This window comes from Acanthaster planci, linkage group LG04 (assembly GCF_054643075.1).
Source record: "Acanthaster planci isolate LZ-2023a linkage group LG04, COTS_SCS, whole genome shotgun sequence".
NCBI lineage: Eukaryota > Metazoa > Echinodermata > Asteroidea > Valvatida > Acanthasteridae > Acanthaster > Acanthaster planci.
Window position 1 is genome coordinate 20,165,236 of NC_141780.1, and position 16,386 is coordinate 20,181,621.

Genomic DNA, 16,386 nt, shown 5'->3' on the forward strand with positions numbered 1-16,386 from the left:
TTTAATTTTTGTCCAGAGAATGTGTGTACATTGGTACTTAAGTCATCCAAGATCTCAACTATTCGGACATGATTCGTAGCCAATGAGCATTAAAGAATCTATGAATAATGAATCAATGTAACAACCGATCTGATGTTGGTGCAAAACACGTTCTGTGAGACAGTAGGCCAATTAAGCAAACTCCTGTGCAGAGACTAACCCAGTTGATTTCAAGCACAGTGCAGCAACAGGTTTCCAACCCGTGGTCTCTGTGGCAGAGTTTTTGTGGCTTTGATGAGCCAACTCCCTAAGTGAAACTCTACTGAAACTAGCACACAAATATTTTTAAACATTTGCCTTGATTCACCATGAATTCAACTCCAACTGATGCTGACCTTGGAGCATACAATGCCTCTGTTTTACCCAACCTTGGAGGCGATGTCAACGGTGATGGTGTTTTCCAAATCATCCTGCTCTTCCTGTCCACCCTTCTTCTTCTGACACTGAACCCTCTGTGTTTACTCGTTCTCAGACACGTAGACAGCATCCCGGAGACTACCAAGGTCTTCCTGCAATCTCTAACAGCGGCTGATCTGGGCATTGGGATATGTGCGGCTCTTCCAATGACAATTTCTTCTGTATCTGGCACCTGGGTGCTAGGGGATGTGCTCTGTTTACTTCAACCGTTCACTACAAATATATGTTTTTACAGTACCAACCTCTCACTGATACTGCTCACAGTTGATCGTTACATTTCAGTAGAGTATGCACTTCGCTACTCATCTATTGTAACCGTGAAGAGAGCCTGGGTTGCCGTGTTGTGTTCATGGGGCATAGCTGTCATCTATGCCCTCTCCACTGCCTGTTTACATAGCTGGAAATCTGTTTATTACGCAAAGTCTTTTCAGTGTATCTTTTTTCATACTTTGTTGGCCCTTTACATTGTTTTCGGGGCCAGTGCCATTATGTTTCTCTGCATTCTGACTGTGTTTCTGGTGACTTACATCAGACTCTTCACCATTTCACGTCGTCATGCAAGACGCATCCAGGCTGATAACCAAGTCGCTGGGGACAGAAACATGCAGGTGAAATCCAACCACAAAACTGTTCAAACAATCCTCATCATTGCTCTGACGACATTGGTATGCACAGTCCTGCCGTTTGTTTGCTGGCTCCTTCACCATATACTCCCTCCTGACAGTATCAATCAAATCACACTTCTCCTCATGCAGCTGCTGCCACTTCTGACCAACAGCTGGCTGAATGTGGTCATCTACTACCTCAGGAACAAAGACATTCGCCGAGCGACACGCACTCTCTTGACGTCATACTATACATTCTTCAAACAGCACTTTTCATTCCAAGGAGAATGAGCCCATACATTTTTCCAGCAAGCTGAGTGGTTTGGCTTCACATTTGTATGCCTTAACAGCAGCTACCATTTTGCCTCCTTTCATAGTAACTCAGAATTTAAACTATTTGAACATCTTGGACAAAGCCATCTGTCTATCAGGTTGACAGACAGGGCCAAGTCTTCAAGATCCATGATTTGTCCCATTCAGTTATGTTAAAAATGTACGACCAAGCTATAAAAAACACTGAAGTCACTGCTGATTGCAGCTTGAATAAGGGGAAATTCAATGAATGTATGTATCCTCCAAAGAAAACGTTGTTGGATGATCTAGGCTTGAATAATGTAAACTCCAGTAAGACTGGATCTGTATGACCAGCAAACTCCAAACTAACCCTTTGGCTACAAATTAAACTCTATTAATCATTAACCACTTCCCTCTGGGGTGCCCGGTTTTGGGCACCATGTGTTTATATGCACACTGGGGTTTCCCGTTTCGGACAAAATAGCTAGTCTGTGTAACAAACGACTGTACTCGGTACAAAGGACCTGCTGCTAGCAATTGCCATCATTTTTCACCTTCCATTTTTCGAAGGTAATCCGGCACTGTTTTGGGCATAGCGCGCCCGCTGATTAACAGATTAGGAAGTGGTTAAGAATACACGTTTTAAACAAATTATTAATCAATTTGCACTACAAAATGTGTTTTGTTTCAATATTTTGTGAAAATGACGGTCAAAAAAGCTCAGAACTCGAAATAATGAAGTCTGCTAATATATTTAATTGATAGCCTTTCCTGTTGGTTGGGAGCCTGTCACATGATCAGTCTTAAACAGTTGATAAACCAATAGCTGGCCGTGCGCCACCTCACAAAGTACACCCTATGTGTGCGCCAATCACCATATGCAGATTATTTATGACTGCTTACAAGAGGAACACACTAGAACACGGATTCAGGGGTGTTTTCCAATATAAAGTAAAATTGTAGAGCAAACTTGTTGAAACTTTGTAACTTCTGAACTTGTTTTGACATTCTAAATCAAAAGGTATTTAAGAAAGGGAATAAGTTTGTGCTTGGCTAATGTTTACGACTGTTGTAAGAGAAAGGATGTTGATAATGCCCAAGTCAAACATCTATTCTCCTGAGCCAATCATAAACAAAGGTCACAAACCGGCCAAGCACACATTTATTTCTTTCATAGAACTCAGCATAAGAAGTACACACAGACTGAGCTATTAATGCTTGAAAAAAAAATACTTACTCAGTATTTCAAAATATAAAAACGAAAGTTTACCATATCTAAATCATGTCCTTTATAACTGGCAGAGCATGGTTATGAGTTTTGCTCCGTCAGAGTACAGGCAAAACCGATATTAAAAATTTACTGTAACATTTAATATTGAACAAGTTTGTTTGTCAGATGAAACATCCTTCCACCGCAAAAAACTATTTTAAAGGTACTTGTGAAGAATCATTGAGGATGTGTCAGTTTCCCGGAGTTTAAAAAATGTGAGACGCAAAAATGATCAAATTCACCCTCAGAAAGCACAGACTAAGTTTACGGTAGTTGGTTGAAAATTCACTTGATGACAACATTTTGATGTCATTGTAGTGGGCAAATGACACCCGTATGACATTCCCACATGCAACGCTTCAAAACAATTTGATTTCATTCAAGGTCCAAGTGGACCCTTACGGGAAAATATTTAAAATTGAATAATAAATCATGTGATAACATCATCATGACACCATTTCCATTGTGTGAGCTGTAACCTCCTGTTGATTTTTATGTCAAGTGGTGCTTGCCTGGTGTGTGCATTAAAACATGGCCCTTTTGATGACACCGTCATGGTTCCTGGACAATCAACTATAGTTCAAATTAAGCAGTGGGAAACAGCCAGACTGTATAACAAGTTGCATGCAAGTTTTAAGCAATGATGCAAAGAAAACTTTTTCCACTTTCCAAATAGATTCTCAGAAGGAAAATTGAAATATGGACAGAAAAGCATTTAAACTGCACAAAATGAGAGAAATTTGTTAATTCTTGATATTCTACATGTTTTGGGGGGTGTTGGTCAAAAATCCTTAGGCCAACAATGAGGCACGTTGATACACCATTGTATGGGCAGAAGCCAGAGCAAGGAATGGGTGCGTTAACGACTAAAAGTTACTCTACTATTAATGACCCATTCATCCAACATTTTGTGTTTACCAACTCCAACTGGTACCTTGCCACTCATTCCCTGGGAAATTAAATGTAAATACAGTGAAACTCTCAAGACAGGGTTTTTCTTTTAAACCACATGCTTTGCACTAATGTCTGGATCATCAATTCCTTGGTACTTAGTTCTGAAAGGTAAAGGATAAAGCTCTTACAGGATTATCTTCTCTGCAAGTTAGCTGAATCTTAAATCAAGCAAGGCCCATTATCAACTTGGTTGTGACACAGTGAAGTGATCTAGAAAAACCAATTAAGTTAATGAATCAGATGTTAACAGCACAACATGCCGAGCAAACAGCAAGAGGCAAGAATTTCCTGCACACTTAAGCTAAAAGAGCATTCCACCTGATGCTCATCTTCACGAGTGCAAACAATTAACAAGTCTTATTGTTCTATAAATACGCAATTAGTCAAGGTCCACTCAAACTGAATTGACTTTCTCAAAAAGTTTGTGGACTCTGGTACTTACGTATGTCATCCAAGCACTCAACTATCATGATATGTTCATTAACCAATGAGCATCAAAGAATCCATGCCGAACAAATCACATGACACAAAATAAAAGCTGATCTCAACCTGCGACAAAACACATATCGCAAAATTGCACAGTAACTAAGAACACTCCTGTGCAGAGACTAACCCAGTTGATTTCACAAGCTACAACGGCACAGCGACAGGTTTTAAACTAGAGTCTCTTTAGCAGAGTTTTTGCAGATTTTACCAACCGCCTCTGGCATTTCACTCAACTGGCGTCAGCACACAACCGTTTTCAAGTCTCAGCCTTGATTCACCATGAATTCAACTCCAACTGATGCTGACCTTGGAGCATACAATACCTCTGTTTTACCCAACCTTGGAGGCGATGTCAACGGTGATGGTGTTTTCCAAATCATCCTGCTCTTTCTGTCCACCATTCTCCTTCTGACACTGAACCCACTGTGTTTACTCGTTCTCAGACACGTAGACAGCATCCAGGAGACTACCAAGGTCTTCCTGCGATCTCTAACAGCGGCTGATCTGGGCATTGGGATATGTTCGGCCCTTCCAATGACAATTTCTACCATATCTGGCACCTGGGTGCTAGGGGATGTGCTCTGTTTACTTCAACCGTTCGCTACAAATATATGTTTTTACAGTACCAACCTCTCACTGATACTGCTCACGGTTGATCGTTACATTTCAGTAGAGTATGCACTTCGCTACTCATCTATTGTAACCGTGAAGAGAGCCTGGGTTGCCGTGTTGTGTTCATGGGGCATAGCCCTGCTAATCTCAATCTCTGATGCCTGTGTACATAGATGGATATATGTTTATCACATCCAGTTTTTTCAATGTGCCTTTTCCCCTTCTTCGCTGGCCACTTATGTTTTCTGGGGGGTCAGTGCCTGCACAATGCTCTGCACTCTGACTGTGATCCTGGTAACTTACATCCAACTTTTCATCATTTCACGCCATCATGCGAGACGCATCCAGGCTGACAACCACATCGCTGGGAATGGGCATGGTGTGAGGGCGGGATCCAACAGCAAATCTCTGCACACGCTCCTCCTGATTGTTTTGACAGCGTCAATGAGCACATTCCTGCCGTTTGGTTGCTGGCTCCTTAGCCATGTACTCCCTCCCGACAGCATCAACCAAACGGCATTTTTCCTCATGCGGCTCATACCATTTCTGACCAACAGCTGGCTGAACGTGGTCATCTACTACCTCAGGAACAAAGACATTCGCAGAGCGACTCACACGCTCCTAGCGTCGTACCACGCATTCTTTAAACAGCACTTTCCGTTTCAAAGAAAATGAGCAAATATAATTCGCTCCTCAGCCAGGCAGCATGACTTCACATTAGGAAGCCATAACAGCAATTTACTTTTTTCTTCTTTCTTATAGAAACCAAGCTGTTTCTTGACAGAAAAATTATGATTTTATGCACATATATTTCAAAATCTTGGACGAAGCCATCTCAACGGCATGAAGATTGGCAGTGCGAAGTCTAGGACATGCATGATTTCTCCATGTTCAGTGCAAAAAAAAGATTGAAGTCACTGCTGAGTTCAGTTTGATAGGAGCAGAAAAACAAAGAATGGTAAACCTTCATCACCAAACTAATGGCTTGGGGATCCAGGCCTGAAAAAGGCAAACTCAGGACTGGATCTAGATGACTAGTAAACTATAACAGTACCTTTTGGCTGAGTGAAAAACTACTGAGTTGTCATAACCACTGACACAAGTCGCCTCTGCTTGTGTGTTTTTCTTTTCAACAATTTTGGGAAAAGACTAAACTAAACTCTACAACAATAAAGCCATCTATTATATTTAAATAAAACCAAGCACTTAGAGCAGTCACAGATTGAGCTGTCAATGCTTGCAAAAAAAACCCCCCAAAAACAGTGTTTTAAGAAAACTGCAAAGAAAAACAGCTGCAGTCACAACTATTATTTTGTAAGTAGAACACTGTTCAAAAACTAAAACTTACTTTACAGATGATTGTAAATAGAAAAGTAATGGATTTCTGTAAAAATGTAGATTTTTTAGAGCATGTATTGTTAGTAGGTCAACTAATACATGTAAGTAAACTGCTCAAACATCACAAACTAGAGTTTCCGTGTGTCCCTACTTAACTTTCTGAATTGTGCCAGCAGAGCTTTTTAACCATAGGCATTCTGGCAGACAAACTAAAATTAATCCCATGCAATCATTTGCTTTGTACCAAGAAAATCATTCAGTGCAAAAGGTGCCATGAAGAAACCACTGAAACCTCACCACAGAGACCGAAGCTTTTGCTCTCTGGCACGCAAGCTGTTTTCAACCTCTTTTTTTCAACGTTAACCTCCATTAAAATTTCCAACCATAGAAATGTCCACCGGAAATGGACTTGTGGCTTCCACAGGGACCAATATGATTTCTAGCCATATCCATTAAATTCAGACATTGGCTTATAAAGAAACTATTGTTAACCACTTGCTGCCAGGGACCCCCTTTCAAGCACCATGAGTTTATACCCAGAGCTGGGGGTGCCCAAAATGGGACAAAAGGGCTGGTCCATGTAACAAAAGAGCGTACTTGAAACAAAAGACCTGCTGCTGGGAATTGTCATCATTTTTCGGCTTGCATTTTTTGAAGGTAATCCATCACTGTTTTTAAACAGTATACAACTGTTTCAGGCATAGCGCGCCCGCCGATTAGCACCGCTGACAAAAATGCTTCAGGGCCCCATTGATGAGCGACACAGCACCGCTGCATGCTAATCCAGTCGTGTTTGAAAAGATACCACTCGCACTGACTAGGGACAAAGGAAATTACGCAACACCTCACATTTCTGGGCTCTCTTTACAGGGCGGCAGGCCTGGCTGAAATATTCAGGAGTCAATGAAGGTTACATGTCAGCTGAGAGTAGCCACCAAACAGTCATTCGTGTGGGTAAAAATGTCCATTAAATGAAATGATGAATTTTTGAAGCATTCTGAAAACTGAAAATCTTGAAAATCGCATGTAGGCGTACACTTCATTTTTAAAAGCACCTGGCAGCATGTGGTTAACAATCCAAATGGACAGCTTGACAAACTGCCACAGAGAGGTAAAACTACCCTCTGGGAGATTGAGGAAACACGGGTTGGGGTAAGGGTTACTTCTGAATGACTGAGCTGTGGATGACACTCTTCTATAGAAGCTGTTGGCTAGTCATGGAGTTTGCTTTTCACAGGTATGTGAGGGATTGCTGGCAGTAGCTGAATGACATGTAGAAGTATGCGGTGCGCGTTACCTGGTTTTCATGGCAGGGCCCCTGGCAGTACTCAGTCAGGCTCTCCAGGGTCTGGTTAATGAGTGCCACATTGTTCTCGTTGATGTACAGCCCAAGCAAGCCCAGGCCGCCCGTGGTGCTGCCACAGATGCAGTCCAGGAACTGCAGCGTCTCGCATACCAGGTTGTAGTTGGTCTTGTTGTTCTGGTGTCTTAGGTAGCTCTGTGTGTGGGAGGGGGGGAAACAGAAGATAAGAACATGGAGGGTTAGCGGGGAGTGTTTAATGGAAGAGTACAACAGGTGACATCTGATTCTTCATAGGACACTTCCGAAGGCCCGCCCTTTAATAGTGGAAAGCACTGCGTTGGGTTTTGTACAGAGGGACTATAACAGAGCAGTGGCTCCACACAGGAGTTCTCACTAAGCTGGTGGGGTCCACAGCAAATGGCCAGTGACAGAATTACCGTAGACATCAGATTCATCTACAGTTGAGACATCAAAGCCCAATTTCATGGCAGTGACAAACAAAGACTTCGACACTTACAACAAACACTCTATTCTTTCAGAGCTAGCTCCAAAATTCCGTGCTAAGCACAGACCCATTTAGTTCTGGGGATTCGTGCACGCCCAACACCAATATTTCTTTGCTCACCAGTGAAACACGCCGGCTGCTATAGCAAAATCCTCTGCTATGGTCAGAGTGAATTTGTTTACCATTCAAGTACAGCCATGAAACTGGGCCCAGATAGAGAAAATACAAGATTTGTTGTCATAAAGTGCACGAACATATTATAAATACTGGCTGATGGAAGTTGGAATAGTGAGTCCCATTTCCCTTTTATTTAGACCACTGATGTAAAGTTAATAGAGTTGGACTTGTTGAGTGTGTCTTTCTAATTTGACTTCTTTCCAAAAGTATACATCAGCCAGTCAATATTTCAATCTGAAGTTGATACAGGAGTCATAGTGAGTAATAATATTAATGGTAGTTTAGCATTTGTTTAAATGTTGATTTCATAAAGAATATAGAGCATTACTGAGAAATATGGAAATTGCATTAAAAAGAGAAATAAGACGGAAAACAGAGGTATCACTAATTGCACATATAGCATAAATAAGTGTCAATGTTGTCACATTGAAATATTAGAAATAAAAAAATAGTATTAGAAACACGACTCTAGACTCAGTTCATCTGATAATATTCACCAAATGACCCCCAAAAGAGTAGTAAAAAAGTGAGTTGAAAAGTTGACCAAAAGCGACTTTGGAAACAGGGAATTGATCCACTTTAATGCCTGATAGAGTTAAACACAGTTCCAACTGTAGGTGAGTATGGTTATTATAAAGGCCATCGTCAAAAGTAATGGGGCTGAACCTGTTACACTCTGACAGATATGGTCTAACTGAAGAAGCAAGTAACAATCTATACTGAGGGTTACATGTTACAACAAATATACCACTCCACAATTACAAAGAAGTCAGAGAGATACATTCACAGTACAACAAAAGGAAAGGGTTTGTGCAACTCACGGTTGGTGAGTAACATTTTCAACAGTGTTAAGAGTTATGCATTCTCATCTCAAAATGGAAGCCTCATATAAATGACACGCAGGCTTGTTGACGTGAAATCTTTAACTGATTCTAAACTGTCAACCCTTTGAATGCCCTGTGAGTGCTTCAACAAATTTAGTGCCAAAGACTCCACAGGGTAAGGAAAAGAACAAACACAAAGATTTCTCAAGCGGTATCAAGAGGTCCAGGGTTTTGGACAAGCAACATGGGCTTTTGTGAAAATACAATCCAATTAATTACACAAGTATTGACAAGTGGATCTGGATGCAATAGGATGGTTCACACTTTGCAGGTTTGTACACAAATGCGAATCTGTGATCTCAGATACACTAATTGCACTGCAAAGTTGCTGAAGACACAGACTCTCCAGCTTATGCGAATTTAGCTGCAAAGTTTCCAGATGTCAAATTCCTTTTGCTTTTTCCTCAAGTGTGAACAGGCCTTTAATATAATTGTGCACAAATCAACACATAAAGCAACCTACTATGACATTTCACCAGTGCAAGAAATAACAGGCTAGTCTACAGCCACTTGTGGATATAAAAAGTTTGATCTTTTTCAGGGTTCACAATGAAGTAGATCTTCAAAAGCAGCTTTACCATACTTTTGTAAAATAATAAACAAAAATGCACCATATTGAACCAACGTCAACGGACTAAGAAGCACTACAGTGTGCCTGGCACAGAAAATACTTGATTAGCACAAACAGGTTAGCATCCACATTGTCATGTGATGCATATCCCATATGAGGTTAACTCCAGAGCGCCCTCAATGGACCTGCAGAGGAGCCAGTAGGATGTCTGATCTACAGGTGCTCTTCTCCACTAAAGCCATGGGTTTGTGAATGCTCTGTGGAACAGGTGAGGAAGTTCACCAGAGTGGTGGCGGGTGCAAGGGGCACAGAATGATCGCGACGGCGACAGTTTGTTTTCGGCACGGTGAAAGAAAAATGTACGAAACCTATTCCATTCTTGCAAACTTAGCAGTAAGCGAGGTACAGCCTTCTGGCACCATGAACTCTCATCAACTTGCACGAACCATTGTTTAACTTACAAGCTTTCAATGCATTCCCTTACCCATGCCTGAATGCAGGTTTTTGTCAAGCAATCACATATTTACTGTTATGAACTGACAGATCTCATTATGAATAAATCACGAAGCGAGCTTAACAATTTCAGATGGTAAAGGGAGCTACATGTCAGAGTATTTCAAGTAAAATCTTTGGGTTATCATGCAATGAGTTATCTGATGAAGCAGTGGCTCCAAGTAATGTACTGACACAGCATGAAGTCAGACGTAACTGGGTTACCTCTGTCATTAATTTCTCAGTCACCAGGCAAGTAGGGACATCCATTATCAACTTGACGACGCTGCACAGAAAACACTACATGAAGCAGCCCTTTTACCGGCTTTCAACTACAACAGGTAGTGCCATGTCCAACTGGAAAAAGTGCAAAGACGTGTGTTGACAATGACAAGACTACCCCATATAAAAACTACATGTGCTGAAAGATGGTCGGGGGGGGGAGGGGCTTCAAATGACTACATGTGCAACGTACATTGAGGGGGTGGAGAGTTACTAAGCATCTACAGCTACAACCAACTGAAATAGACGACAGACAGGTGGGTGGGTAAAAAAGGTATTTAGTTTTCACAAACCGAACTTCCTGAAGTCTTGATAACCACATGTTGCTGTTGACGAAGCCAGTTCTGCAGTGGGGGGGGTATACACAATTAGGACAACGTTTGGTTGGGGAAGGCTGATCAGTAGGTAACACACACGCACGACGATACACCGCCCACACCAAGTTCAATGACTGGACTCGGTACATACTTACTGCTGGGTCTTTCTACGCAATACAAGTCATCAGAAATAGGACAAGTGAAACTGTTGGGGACACATTTTTTTGGAGAATCCACATCCAAACTGTGCATGAGACTAGAACTTGAGTCTTGAATGAAACCTTCCTCTGCCTCCTTTCCTTTGACACTAGCAGGCAAGGGTACATTTAAACCTGTGCAGCCTAACCTTATGTAGGAGGAATTAACTTCCATTGTAAATATACATCAAAGCTTTTTAATTTTTGTTTAGGTTACAAAAGAGGAAATATTGTTACACCCCACCTTCTGAAGTAGCGAACTGCACCAAACAAGAGTCAGACCTACTTGAAAATCCACAAATTTGTCTTCAGAAAATTCAAGGCAAGAAGATAAATAATTTCAGGATTTCCTTTATGGGAGAGATGGTTAAACGGCCATTTTGAAAATGGTGATTTAATATTGGAGTTTTACATTCTCCTTGTTAACAGCTGTTCATCTATATACATGGAAGGCGGCAACACCAATTCTGGAAGAGCTATTAAACACACGCAAAAACTTTCATCTGACAAGGATTCATTCAGCCAAGATTTATTTAATAGTCCACAATTTGCCCTTTTCTCCCAAATTTGTCGACAGGTGGCCACATACACATACACAAACCACAAAACAACAACACTGAATGCTAGGAATCTCAACATCTTTGACCAGAATCATGGACAAGGGTAACAGTGATACGTCCGTTGTTCCATTCCATACGCCATGCATGTAGCAATTCTCTTCTGAACCTTTTCCAACCCATATTTGTGAGTACCTGATGCACTAACCTATCCTATGATTCGAAGTGTTTTGCAGTGCCCCGAAGTCCAATCGGACCAGATCCTAGATCCACTGGACCAGGAAGAAATGGCAAGGTCGTGTGATTCAAATGGTACTAAATTATTTTCAACGTGGAAAGGCCTGTTGAGAGATCATCAGGCAGGAGATGCATTACGCCCTGCCCATTATAGGCACAACCAAAAGTTGGAGGGTGACTGCACTCCCCCCACCCCCAAAAAAGTGGGAAGGACACTGGCCCCCTCCCCTGACTTCTACCGCCAGCAGAATAGTGTCTACCAAGTGGCATATTACAACTTTGTGAGAGTTTTTGCATATTGGAGGGCCCTCACATTTTTCCCAGGCCAAGGCACAGTGCCTATTGGATAACCTGGCCTTGCTTGTTTAGGCACCATCTTCAATTAGATCGACTTTGCCATTTCAAACTACTCTTTCTCTGATGCTAGACCCATCCACATGGTGTCGCCACCAAACATTCCACATTAAAGCCCCATCAAGTCAAGTGTCAAAATCTTATTTTGCAGTCTGCTTTGAGTCCAGATGCAACACAATTTCCAACATGCTATCCCTATCCACAGTGCCAGTGGCATAAGAACGGAGATATCCAAATGGTAAGAGTTACGATGATTGGGACCAGGGTCTATGTTGCACTGGGCAAATGAGCACTACCTGCGTCTAACACAGCTATACTCAATCACGTGACAGGTCATAATCTGAATATGTAATTAGTATGTGCATTTCATGGGGCTCACATGTGATAGTGACCTCAAACCATGCACAATACTTATCAACCATTGTTGAATGCTAACCTATGTGCATGTATGCCTTTGGAGTCTAATATCTGTCACATGTAACTATACATCACATCAACTGCCATACCATGTTATGTGCATGCATGTACATCTGGGTCAGTTATGTAAGTCTGAATAACTGCAGCCATGATATGTGAATGTCAACAAGTCTCTCGGCATAGTTCTGTGACATGAATGTGAATATTTCCAGGGTGATTGGTACCCCGGATGAGATAACAATTATCCTATTGCTCAGCATGCTTCACCAACCCACACTAAAGCCAAAACAAACGACGAATGTGCAGTTCAAAATTTGACACGTAGTTGACGTGCGGGTGACTTGGCCTCAATGGGCAAATTCAAGCACCAACCATTTTATTGACTACTGGTCAATTTTTCCATGATAACCTGTGCATTAAATATCTCTTGGGTACCAGGCAAAATCGACTTGTGGTTGAAAAATGACTGCTGCTCGAACTTGCTCCTGAGGCATGTGACTGGTATGTTAAATGTGAGTATTGTACTAGTGCACAGCACGTCTGCCTAACATGTGACTGACATGTGACATGCATGTGACTAATGTGTGACATGTTTGCATGTGACCAGCATGTAGCATGCATAGGACTAACATGTGACACACATGTGACTGACATGTGGCCTATGAGGCCCATAGCATAGCATCCCCATGAAGTTGGCATGTGACCACCCACCCACCTGCAGCTCCCGGTTGTGGTTCTCGCAAAGCAGCTGCAGGAAGCGCAGGATGGGCTGCATGATGGCGATCTCCATGCTCATGGCCTTGTTCTCCTCCTCCTTGGCCTTCTCGGCCCCGCCCAGCACCTCCAAGCCCGGCATGAGGGCAGAGGGGTCGTCATCGCGTCCCCGGCGGACAGCCGCAAAGGCTTTGCTGGTGTGCAAGGCAGCATCGGCCAGCTGGTCCTTCAACTCGTCGCTAATGGAGCCATTTGGAACGCGTCCAGCTGAATTCAAAACAAAAATGATGTGTCAACAAACACAAATGCTCTGCCAAGCCTGAACCCACGACTTCCATTAGTGACCACCAAAAAAAAAAGCCCATTCCACATGCACACTGGGCGTGGATTTGAACCCAGGCCGCAGAGGTGAAAGGCGAGGAAACACCACTGTGACAAAGTCAAACCGACATCCCCAATAACTACTTTCACCCCCTTAAAAAATTGTGGTTGAAGCGACGAGACATCACCTACCCCTCCTCATGCGGCTGATGTTGGCCAGGTCTTTGGTGTTTGTCACTCCGTCCTCTGTGGGCTTATTTCCCATCCCTTCCCCAGTGTTCACCGTCACTGTGGCCTTGATCTCGGCCTGGGCCTCTCGCATGCGGTCAAAGAAGACCTTGAAGAACTTCTCTGAGTGCTTGTCAGACATTAGGCAGTTGATGATGGATTTCTGAGCGGCAACACACGACAAGAACAGCCTAACAGTCAATCTACTGATGATGAACACTTACACATTTAGAAAAGGCACTGCCTAACAGGACAACTTCAGATGCAAACTATAATCAGGTCAACTGCTTAAACAAAGCACACGTGCAACACAGTCACACTTGGGCTATTTTGTAAAATTTTGTAAAATTTGATCATTCAGAGCTTGCCACTGTCTGCAACTCACGCGACGTTCATGGCCAGTGGCATCTCAAACAATTAAATTCACATTTAATGGTTCCCTCGTTCCTGATCAATGAAATTGGCTATTGAGAACCAGAAGTGTGACCGTGCCCCAGCGCCTGAGTCTAAACAGTCGGCTAGATGGTTCAAATCCCCCTTATGTTATGGCGACATTCGTTGTCACCAAAACTTGCCCATAAAATCGGGGTGTGAAAAACCCTACACTCAAACCACTGCTTCTTGAATTAGGAACACACACCAGTGTGACTGGGGACCACTTGGAAATAGCTGGGGTTAACCACAAGCTTTGTCATTTTTGCCTCAGGAAGATATTAATTTTTATAATGGATGATTTACCCTAAAGCGATGTACATTTCTAGGCGTTATACACTCATTTTTTCGCAAGCGCTCAGACCACGATGATTAGACAGTGTTTACAAATATACAAATAAAAAATTCCTGTCAAGATACCACTTGTAACATGTCGAAATTACTGGTAGAGCTTGGGCACCAATTAACACTTTACCAAATGAAATTTAACCCCTTCACGCCGGGATTCTTTTGACCATGACTGGTGGGCTGTGGTATACCCAGTATGCAAAGCTGTGTCCAGCAGCAGGCCCACATTGAACCAGCAGCTGCATGGTGAATAGACTGTGTGTGTGGTGTGCACTAATCCTCACACAAAGCTGCCGCTGTGGGCGCCTCCCGGTATGAAGGGGTTAAATGTGCCCTGCCCTAACCCCCTAGGGACCATTGAAATCCTGCATAACCTTGTTGGGTTCAGCATGGTAAAAAACTGTGTCATGACCAACTTACTGAGGAATGCTTGGGGGAGGCTAGACGAACTTTTGTTTTCTTCAATTCCAGAACCCTACATTTCCTAGAAATGTGTTTTTCTCAGAAATGTTGGAACCACAAAGTGCTCACCAACTGAGGGGAGGGGCTTAGACAAACATTTAGCAGGCTGAGAACCCCTCCCCCGCCCCCTCCTCCCTCACACGTCACTGTCCTACCTGTATGTTGGTGTTACCGCCTTCCAGGAGAGCAATGCCCAGTTCCACGCTCTCCAGGAAGACTCGATTGCTGCTGTTCTTGATCACCAGGTCAATCACCAGAGATGACGCCCCTTCCTTGTCCAGTTGGCATTGAACCTTGGGAGAAAGACATTTACACCGGTAACGAGGGATTCAGTCTGACAGTGTTATAAGCTGCGTACAGCATTGGCAATGCGGTCACAGCTGAATGCAACAAGGTTCGGTGCCAGCTAGGGTTGTTTGATGTTATCGTTGCATATCTTATGCTAACTAGAAGACTGAATCTACACACTAACAAGCAACAGTGTTAGAAGACTACTGCGCAGCAGAAACTGACCACTGGTTTCATTTCTACACTCACTTTAGTGTTGGTGGTGTTTAGGAGATATTCCTACACCATCCAGCATGTCTAAACCAAGATTATTTCGTTAGGCAATGGAAACAATGTATAGCAACTGCTTGTGGTGGGAACACAAGGTCTACCCTACTGCCACAAAAGTGACATGTCCTTGCACAATTGGACAGAACTGTGCAAGGAGTCCAGTATGTATTATTGGCAAGCTCTGAAAATGGAGCGAAATCCCTACACTCTGCTGTCTGATAGTAATTCGACTTGCCATGGCAAACTAATGAACTTCAACGCCCTAATATTTTTGCACTGAAATAGCAAATAATGCTGAGAAAAATCACATTTAAATTCAAGTCCTTTTTCTTTTTTTCCCATTGTTTCAATAAAATATCGTCAACCGAAGAAAAGTCCCTCCTCAAGAATTTCGGTATCTTTTTATAAGTCATGGCCAAGTTGAAGATCAATTAGATTACTAAAGCATGCTGCAACATTAGCAAATGCTGGGGCCGTAGCTGAGTGCATCACAAGTCATCCAGTCTTAAAGCCAGGTTACAAGCTACTCAAATTTGCTTTGACAAAAGCATTCCTTTGTCATGATTCATCCTGTTACTTGCGATAGGAACTGCAATGGACTCAACTACAGGCCCTAACAAACACTGGCATGGTTCGCGGTGCAATTTTCTGAAGAGGGTCAGTGCACGATAATCGAAATGTCGAGTCTCGACCCACCGGTTCTTTCGAAAAACCATGCATCTTCTAAACAGAGATATTCACATCGTGCTACCGCAAACCTTCACTAGCTCCTACCACCGCCATGCTTTCTTCTTACTTAAGGCTCAATGTAAAGGCACGAAGTTAGGCCTTACCTCTGCCAGAGTCATTTCGGCCCTGCTCAGCACCACAGAGCCCGGCCCTGTGCTGCTGAGGTTGGTCTGACCTCGGCCACCCGGCAACGACCCCTCATGCTTAATGCGCAGGTGAGCCTTGCCGTAGTAGCGTAGCAGGAGGCTCTGTCGTAAGTCCTCTCCCTGGATACGAGGCGACAAGA

The 16,386-nt window shown here is 42.9% G+C and overlaps 1 protein-coding gene across 7 annotated transcripts in view; it reads right to left on the reverse strand.

The window, feature by feature from the left end:
* Positions 1 to 16,386, reverse strand: part of itpr1 (inositol 1,4,5-trisphosphate receptor type 1) — a 115,491-nt gene that overhangs the window by 33,095 nt on the left and 66,010 nt on the right. For 5 of the 7 annotated variants that reach the window (XM_087135275.1, XM_087135273.1, XM_087135274.1 and 2 more), the window contains 6 exons: positions 16,205 to 16,366; positions 14,969 to 15,106; positions 13,536 to 13,734; positions 13,024 to 13,289; positions 10,523 to 10,573; positions 7,313 to 7,513 (listed from right to left, as the gene is read on the reverse strand). In XM_087135275.1, coding sequence (XP_086991401.1) covers positions 7,313 to 7,513; positions 10,523 to 10,573; positions 13,024 to 13,289; positions 13,536 to 13,734; positions 14,969 to 15,106; positions 16,205 to 16,366 — 1,017 coding nt within the window. The remainder of the gene's footprint in view (positions 1 to 7,312; positions 7,514 to 10,522; positions 10,574 to 13,023; positions 13,290 to 13,535; positions 13,735 to 14,968; positions 15,107 to 16,204; positions 16,367 to 16,386) is intronic. The other 2 variants (XM_087135278.1, XM_087135276.1) reach the window with 1 other exon arrangement.